Source organism: Cebidichthys violaceus, unplaced genomic scaffold (genome assembly GCF_023349555.1).
Source record: "Cebidichthys violaceus isolate CVI_PGR_0920_01 unplaced genomic scaffold, fCebVio1.0.p SCAF_3, whole genome shotgun sequence".
Classification (NCBI taxonomy): domain Eukaryota; kingdom Metazoa; phylum Chordata; class Actinopteri; order Perciformes; family Stichaeidae; genus Cebidichthys; species Cebidichthys violaceus.
Genome location: NW_027176483.1, coordinates 12,317,105 through 12,326,376, shown reverse-complemented (window position 1 = coordinate 12,326,376; position 9,272 = coordinate 12,317,105). Strand labels below are relative to the sequence as shown.

At 36.4% G+C, this 9,272-nt stretch overlaps 2 protein-coding genes across 2 annotated transcripts; both read right to left on the bottom strand.

Moving 5' to 3' along the window:
• Positions 1–288: 288 nt before the first annotated feature.
• On the bottom strand, positions 289–3,598 carry rabl2 (RAB, member of RAS oncogene family-like 2). Its single transcript, XM_068723888.1, has 8 exons — positions 2,895–3,598; positions 2,778–2,807; positions 2,501–2,580; positions 2,312–2,391; positions 1,809–1,920; positions 1,510–1,607; positions 1,178–1,261; positions 289–933 (listed from the first exon to the last, which is right to left on the bottom strand). The coding sequence occupies exons 1-8, from the start codon at positions 2,999–3,001 to the stop codon at positions 853–855; spliced, it is 672 nt and encodes a 223-aa protein (XP_068579989.1). The 5' UTR covers positions 3,002–3,598; the 3' UTR covers positions 289–852.
• A 3,203-nt stretch (positions 3,599–6,801) lies between these two features.
• Positions 6,802–8,400, bottom strand: cimap1b (ciliary microtubule associated protein 1B). The gene is made up of 6 exons (XM_068724086.1): positions 8,289–8,400; positions 7,993–8,196; positions 7,705–7,806; positions 7,491–7,612; positions 7,261–7,401; positions 6,802–7,159 (listed from the first exon to the last, which is right to left on the bottom strand). The coding sequence occupies exons 1-6, from the start codon at positions 8,398–8,400 to the stop codon at positions 7,067–7,069; spliced, it is 774 nt and encodes a 257-aa protein (XP_068580187.1). The 3' UTR covers positions 6,802–7,066.
• Between the last annotated feature and the right edge of the window lie 872 nt (positions 8,401–9,272).

Genomic DNA, 9,272 nt, shown 5'->3' with positions numbered 1-9,272 from the left:
GTGTGTATATAATATACATATATATATATATACACATATATATATACATATATATATATATATATATATATACATATATATATGTATGTATATATACATATATATATACACATATATATATATATGGCTGAACATTTCACATGTTCAATGCAGCTGATGTCTACTCATGTATGACTGGCAGCTGTATCTTATAATATGCTGAATTTGACAACTTACAGCTCTTGTGCGTACTGCTGCATCACAGCAAATCAGAAAGAGACACATGATAACATTTGGTTACATGGTACATTAACTTTTAATTTAAAAGGGTGCTGAAAACAGACTTTACATCATAAAATGAATGCAACAAAAGCAGCCAACAGATGCAGCTCCCGCTGGCATTGCACACAACACTATGAACAAACATGGAGGACAGCAGCAAATACAGTTCATAATTGCACGTTCTCTTTGATCTGCTTGAGTTAGTTTTCAATGCTTCACATTCTTATTACAAAATAATACACATTCAGCCTCATTGTAGGATTTTCTACTATTTTTATAGATATTGTTCGACATTGTTAGAAGTATGAATGACAAGTCTAAAAGAGCATTATAGAGTATTATACAACACAATTCCTATTTATTCCACCAGGTTTATTTCCCTGCCTGCCAGAGTCATTGGACAGAAGGAGGGCAGTGACTTAAAACCTGACTAAAAGTCTCCCAGCCTCCAGTGGTAGCTAAACCAACGGTATAAAAACTGATCACCAAAATGACATCAGGACAAACAATGTGCCTGTAGAGCTTCAACCCCATAGGAGGATAACTTATCCATGAGACGACAAGAGGGTTTGGAGGACTTGTAAACATACGTCAGACCACCTCGGGACTCTCTGCTTTCAATCCGTCCTCATCTGCTTCTGAATTATCTTCCTTCTTCTCCAGGTCAAAGTTCTATTACATCAATAGAGTAAAATGAGCACACGCATTTAAGTTGTTATAGAGTTTATGAATAGGTTTTGAGTAAGGCATCTGAGAAATTTCTATTAAACAAAACAACAATGGTAGATGTTAAACCAATGATGGGATTTCTTAGGGCATGTTTTATTCTTGTAGTAAACATCTTTTAGTTTGGGTTGTAAAAGTAAATAATGAGCACGTCAGTAATCAGACTGTTTAGGTATTCAGAGAGATGTACCTCTAATTCTTGCATCACTTCATCCATGAAGTCGCTGGGGTTTTGCTTGTAGTCCACTGCTCTCTTGATCATCTCTCTGAACATCTGTTGTGACAGTTACAGTCAGAACTATCAACACATAGGGGCAGTTCAAATGGTCTGGACAATTAATGAGATACTACATTATTGGTGAATTTATTTGATTATTTGGTTTACAAAAGGAGCATAGTCAATCTTGTTGTAATCTCATACATATTCAAATGTAAAACTACTAATGAGTTTGAAATGCATGAAGAAATGACCTTGAGGTTTAATGACATTAACACTGCAGTAAAATAAGCAGAAGTTCAAACCTTAACAACATTAGTCCCATCAGCCGCTGATACAAAGTAAAATGGGAGTCCTTGCTTCTTCCCAAAGTTGAAGCTTCTCTGTGTGACTTTTAAATCAGCTGCAATTAGGAAAAACAAATGTGTTCACACCTAAAAATGTAGTGTAAATCTTGTTGGTCAGACAATTAATCAAAAGGATAGAGCAAATAGACGAAATGTGCACAAAAACTAGTTTACTTATCCTGAAGTAACATTAACGTGTAATACAATCGAAAGAGACAAACATTCATTGTTATGTGAAGTGTCAGAGCCAAACTCACCATCAATTTTGTTGGCAACCACACAACAGGGTATCTCCGGTCTGTACTCTCTCAGCTCCGTATACCAGCTGGCCAGATTCTTATACGTGATCTTCCTTTGAACATCGAAAACCTAAGAGAATGTAAAAAGGCTTACAAAAGAGTATGGCTAAATTTAGTGATAGTGTGGCACCTCCCCAGTTCAACTGGTGCATTCCAGCAGTCATCTAACAAGTCCTTGGCGACTTCTCTGCGAGAGAATCGCCATCTGCATCTTAAAACCCCAAATATGACTACTTTTCTTTAAACCCTTCAAGGCCAAAGGATCAGGTTTAATATACACTTGAGAAGTAGAACTTAACAAGAGTGCATTGTGACAGAAACAGTTGTTGAAGTAATCAATCTGAAATAATGTATTCCTTACATTTCTGAATACTTTTTATAGTCACTTGTTCCAACTCCAGAAAGGGCAGGCTAGATGATCACTGAAACGCACCTGTCTTGAAACCAAGAGTGTGTTTTACCATGATGCATGCATGTGCTTTGTGGTAGTACGAAGGATGCATGCTCTGAAATCTCTCTTGACCAGCAGTATCCCAGAAATCTGTGGATTAAAAACAAAAACACATCCCTGCTGATTTAATCTGAGGATTTCAACTGGGTAAATGTATGTCCTGTGGTCACTGATAGCAGAACAAAAGCATAATACATACCGACAGCTACAGTCTTGTTTCCTACAGTGGCTGTGTGTTTGTAGAGAGTCAAAGCGTAGGTTGACAACTGCTGGGGACGACTGCACAAAGAGTTAAGGATCTTAATCTCTCTGAACAAACGGTCTGCGTTGTTGGAGGCATGCCATCTCGACTTTAAACGGCAGATTAATGTGCTGTAATAATAGCCATAGTAGGAAGATATAGCTAATATATGAGGTAGAAAAATGATTGACACAGGTAAGTTTCATTTTACATTTCTCAAGCTGCAAATGGATACTATTCGTCCATGAGAAACCTCTCCATCAGCCTGGGAGAGAAAGAGAGAGACGAGGAAGGTTACTAATATTACAAACTCAAAACAGCTACGGAGGAGCTTACTGCAGCCAATACTCACTTAGATTTACCAACTGCGCTGTCACCCAGACAGATGATCTTCACCTGTTCGTCTGAATCGTATTTTTTTTGGTCCAGTTCAGGGATGCTGCCAATGTCGCCAGCCATTTTAACGTGACTCTCTTTTTAAAGTTTTTTTCCGCTTTGACTAGGATGGTTGTATAAGCCAGCACCGATAAATATAACGTTACCTGACAATACTGATCTAACAGTTAAGCTCCTACAGGAGAGCTAGCATCCGACGGCTTCTGACAACGGAAATGAGCGTTAGCTAGGTTAGCTTCCCATCGGTTAGCTGAGGTTAGCATGGTGTGGTTCGGCTCGAGAGCGCCAATTTCATCAGTTCGTCTGTCCTCCTCACATCGACAAAACGGATGCTTTCTGAAGCTGAGAATGGTACAGAGACGGTAACTGATTACATTTGTATTTTTAAAGTCTCGAATGATTACTGTTAACTTCACAATGCACCTCCATCGGCTGCTAATTACCGATCGGCTAACGTCGCATAAGACTGAAGTTGATAAGTTGTTAACCAATGGTACTTATCCAGATGTCGGAGTCTGTCTTGTGTACATTGTATTTGTCTATCACAAGGAGAGGTTCGCTAGTAGATGCTCTACACTCATCAAGGCATAAGACAGATATTAAAAGCGTGCATGTTTCATGTCGCCTATGTCTGTTTTCGTTTCTATGCAACGGGGACGCCTGATGGACCACTTCGTCACGGTTTCGGCTGTCCTTACGTGTGCCTGTCAAGAATGCTCTTTGATTCTCACAAATATGGTTAACGTGAGGTTAGTTGTTTTCTTTTTGTTGAATGAAACACAAAAAAGACCATGTCTTTTTTACCATTAGGAAGGCCATTGGAGTACATCTCCCTTCTTCTCCTATTTAAGGACATAATGTCCAAAGGTGTTTGGAAATTACACGCTTTTCTTTTATGACCTTTTTTTGACAGAATATACTGCAACTTTTTAATGACATTTTTAGGACCTACTATTCTATGACCTTTCTCTGGCATACTATACTATAACTATCTTATGAATTTGTTTTGACTATACCTAAATACATATGACATTTTATGAAATACTATTCCCTAACAATATTATGACAATAAACTGACTTTTTTTTTTATTACAAACTATGCTCAGATTTGTTTTATGACATTTTTATTACAAACTATACTATAGTTTTTATGACATACAAGACTATTACCTTTTTTGACTTTTTTGTGACATAATATACTCTGCCTTTTTTATGACACTTTTGACATACTATAGTGTTACTTTTTTAGAATTTGTATGCGGTTTACTAAGGTATGATATTGTTTTTTTTATATTTTTTAATGGCAAACAATACTATGACATACTATACTCTGATTTTTAATGACAATTTTTCATTACATTTTTTATAAAATACGATACTACAATTTTTTTAATTACAGTTTATGGCCTAATATAATTAGACATTTTTGAAAAAAAAAATGTATGGCATACTATAATGTTACCTTTTATGATATTTTATTTACATTCTCAAGGATGATTTTTTTAAAGATTTTTATGGCATAATTTACGGTGACTGTTTTGTGATTCTATACTAAAACTTTTAAAGATATTTTTATGACATAATATACTATGACCTTTTCATTATATTATTAAGGCTTATGATGCTCTAACTTTTCAATATCATACTCTGCAATTACTTTTCCATGAGTTGCTTAATTATGACATTTTATAACATACTGTACTCTGACCTTTTTGTGACAATTCTTTGGAATACTATACTATGACTCTTCTAATACATTTTATTTCATAATATAATACTTTTTATAATATGTTTTGACTAATATATATATATATATATATATATATATATTATATTTGTTTGACCTACTACACTACTACCTACTACACAACCTTTGTCCAATGTTTTTGGCATACTTAACTTTATGACACTATGATGGCTTTTTCATTACATTTGAATGGCATACTATATACTATGGCGTATTATACTGTGACATTTTTAATGATATTCTTATAGCATACTATTACTTTTTAATGATATTTTATGCCATACCATACAATGACTTTCTATTACATTTTCATGAGATACTTTGATAGCTTTTTTATGTTATTTGCATGTAGTTTTATGTTTTTACTATACTATGACTTTATTATCTTTTTGATGACAAACTATACTTTAACTTTAAATTACATTTTTAATGACATAATGTTGTATTACTTATTACAATTACAATTTTTGTGACATACTTTTTATGGACTTTTTCATGTCATTTTCATAAGACATTACTTTTTAGATAATATTTTAATATCATGTTATACTACTACTAAACTGTGACTTTTTTATTATATTTGTATTGGCCTACTACTCTATGACTTCCTTATGACAAATTATTTTATCACTTTTTTTAATGTTTTTCAATGACATACTATACTCAGACTTTTCATGATTTTTTCATGACATATACAGTTACTTTTTTTGACAGTTTTTATGCCATACTAAAATACAACTTTTTACTACTACTACTACTGCTACTACTACTACTACTGCTATTACTACTACTACTACTACTACTACTACTACTACTATTTATACTACTTTTACTACTATTACTTTGACAGTAAAATCATTTAGCTTCCAGCTTTTCCTGCATTTTAATTCAGCTTTTGGCTTCTTTAGATAATGCAGTTTAGTTTCCAACTCTGCCAGTTATACATTTATATGGTTTATAATATAAACCAGAGCAAACGTACAGTGCATTCGTTTATTCGTCCAAACACACCAACACCATACACAGATACAAAAACTAGGCCTGTCAGACAGCAAAACAAAACAAGTAATAAATAACAATAACAATAATAAAAAAAAAACAGCAGAATGAATAATAAAAAATAAAAAAACTTAAATTCAGCTACAAGAAACATTTTTGTAATGGATAAACTTGCCTCTTGCATCCCTTGGAGCCCAGGCTACATTTGATATTACTTTTTTGCCATGCATTTTCCCTAATCTCATTTCCAAGATCCTTTTGCCACATCAGTCTCAGGCCTTCGCACATTCTAGTTTTATTATTTTACATTTTCCTATAAAATATCGAGGCAGAGTGTAAGATACGGGAAGCACTTAGAAACTCTTGAATCGTATTCTCTTCCGTCTCTTCTCAGTCCAAACACTGACCCTATGCTGCTCCTCAACTGTAAATACTTCCAGAAATCCCTTCATTTAAATTAAATTGTTCTTTAATGTCCTCAAATGATCTAAATGAGCCATCTTCATAGAGATCTTTGACAACATGTATTCCCACTTCTTTCCGCTGTTGGGCAAAGCGGTTGGTTATCATCCTCCAATTTAGAGATACGATGTTCTGCTTCATCTAGGCGAAGAAATATTCCGTCGACGTCAGTTCTCATCCCAACGTTGGCCTCTTTAATCTCCGTCATATCTGCTTGCAAAGTCGTTAAAAGCTTCCCAATTTACCCCATCTCCTCTGTGGCCTTTTCCAAAGACTTTTGCAGAGCCGACAGTACGCTTCCCTCGTTGTTCATCCCCTCAGGGTTTGCTAACTTGACATTAGCACCGCCAGTGTTAGCATTCTGTTAAGCCGCTCTCGTTGACATATTGCGTGAATCACCGGCTCTCTCAGCTCCAACAGTGTTTAACTTTCACTTCCTAAGAACTTACAGCACAGTCACGCTGATTTCATTAGCGAATTCGGGGTAATTAGGTGGGTTTGTCGGGAGGTTACCAGTTAGGCAGCCATCTTACTCGGTGATCCCATGTGACTCAGGAAATGTATTTTCTAGTTATACTTGTGCTTTTGGTACCTTGTCCAATTACAAATGAAACTGCAGTAATTAATAACAGTTACTTATTGAAAATTTAAATGAACAAATCAAAATAATCATCAATTTTCTAAAACAACAAGAAATAGATCTAAGTCTAAGAAGAATGGTCTAAATTATGTTAAATACGGTAAATTTAAAATACAGAATACTTAGTGTTCATAACCTTGAAAAAATGACAAGTACTGATACAAAAGGGCCTTTAAGCATTGCAATATCTGATTTCATAAAACCTGTTTGCTTTTTATTCTTTATTGTGCTTTATTTTTTACTTAATGCTGTGGGAATTTCCAAGATGTCATACTTGACATTATTCAGGCACATCAACAATTAGGGGTACCATGAATTCCGAGTGACGCAGTCCAAAAGAGAAGCTTGGAGCTTTGGCTCTTGTGAAGGTTACCTATGCAGAGAATAATGTCAGTGAAGGAACAAAATACAAAAATATTTGGGGCCTAATGATCAAAATAAATGTCTTATTTGATTATCAATGAAGTTTCTTACTAGCTCAGGATAGTATGCACCAGGTCCTGGTTTCTTTGTGGTTTCACCAGGTGGGAAGTTGCGTCCTGTCATGCTAAACTGGGGAGGCTTTTGTCCGTAAATACGAGGGTCAACAACTTTGTAGGCAGCAGGGCCAGGAGTCTGGAGGGGGAACAAAAATGTATTGAGAACAACTAAATCACAAGGTTTCTAGATGGTTTTGTTTTAACGATTGTTTGACATACACATACCTTCTTCAGGTCCTCATGGAAGCTTCCAGTTTTGCTGCGGCCACAGAATGAGAAGGTGGGAGCTGCAGGTGTCACCACAGTGTTGAGCCCCAGCACCGGGGGCAGAGAGTAGGAGGCTGGACCTGCAGTATGAGCGACAAGCAATGTTTATATTGTATGCGCCATGGAACTTTGTAACCCACAGCTACAGCTGACACCAAATACAACATCTTACCTGGTGTTTGGATATTGCTGACGTCTTTGCTCCTCCCAGACAGAGAATAAGCAGGAGCAGTGCGGAAGCGGAACTTTTCTGAATGTTCTGGGGAGTACTTTCCTGAAACACCAAAGAAAGTTATATAAAAACACTGCTTACAGGCAAACTCAAATCAAATGACAATAGTGTGCGTCATGATGAAAGCGGCATTTTGTCGGCTTTCAGTGAACAGTCTGAGATTTGAGCTCAGCAGTACTCCATTTTCATTTTCACAAAATCTGTGTAATTGTAAGGGGCTCTGCTGACCTGGTCCAGGGGCCTGGAAGATTTGTGGCTCCTTCGGACGGCTGTGGAGTGAAAACGCAGGAGTGCCATCTCGGCCCAGTCTGGTGACGTTGGAAGGGATGAGGTATTTTGGTCCAGGGCCCTCTGAATCATACCTGCGCTCATGACGTGTCCCAAAGCTGAATATTGGTGCTTTGTATTTAGTAGGGTCATGGTTAGAAATACCTTTACGGAGAAAAAAAAGACAACTAATGTCAGTTATAAAAATAATAATTGTGTCAGTGGTGAAAAAGGCTTAATGGTGATTTATGCCATACCTATGAGTCCAGGTAGTCCATACTTGGGTCCTGGACTACCATAGAGGGCAGCTATGGGCCCTCTTGGCTTGTGGGGCCTCCAGGTCCCAACCCAATTTATAGCACTTGACATTATCCTGAGAGAAAGATGGATTGTGACCGAAAGCATATTGATGAATTAGCTTTTAAGTTATGAAGAAAAAGAGCAATGTTTCCCTTACTCAGGGTGTCTTTAAATTGGATGTTTACTCTCTTTAGAATTGTTAACTGTAGTAAGTAAGTAAGATGTATTTATATAGCGCTTTTCACAGTCAAAAGTCACAAAGTGCTTAACAGGAGCGGTATTTCAAACATAAATAACACAATGTGACTATACAAGGGCCAATTATTTTGGACAGATTGTAAAACATGAAATGTATTCAAGAAGGCACAATAAACAGAAAATATACAACTATAACATTGATTAAAAGCAGGCCTAGAGCATTAATTTTATCCAAACGCCAGTATAAGCAGGTATGTCTTGGGACAGACAGATCATTTAACACATTTGACCTGAGGGTACGGGCGGGTGAATAAGGGCGAAGTAGTTCAGCCACATATGCAGTCTGACCGTGTAGTGCTCTGTAAGTGAGAGTGAGAATTTTAAAGTGGATCCTACAAACTACAGAGAGCCAGTGAAGAGATCTGAGTATGGGGGTGATGTGAGACCGTCTATTTGTCCTAGTGAGTAATCTGCCGGCAGCATTCTGGATTAACTGCAAACGGTTAAGTGCAGACAAACAGGTTAACAGGTCTGTCTGATGCTTTGGGTTTTTAGAGTCCACTCTTAACTAGGTCAATATTTGTTTAGATTATTTGCTGCAAATAATTGGGACTCTTTGCAACAGGCTCTTAAACAGTGGATATTATGGCAAAGATGTTGATGTCATGCTGTTAAGGCCTGGAGGTAAGTGCAACATTTAAACATTCAATAATCATTAAAACCATTAAGTGAAAAACATCTAT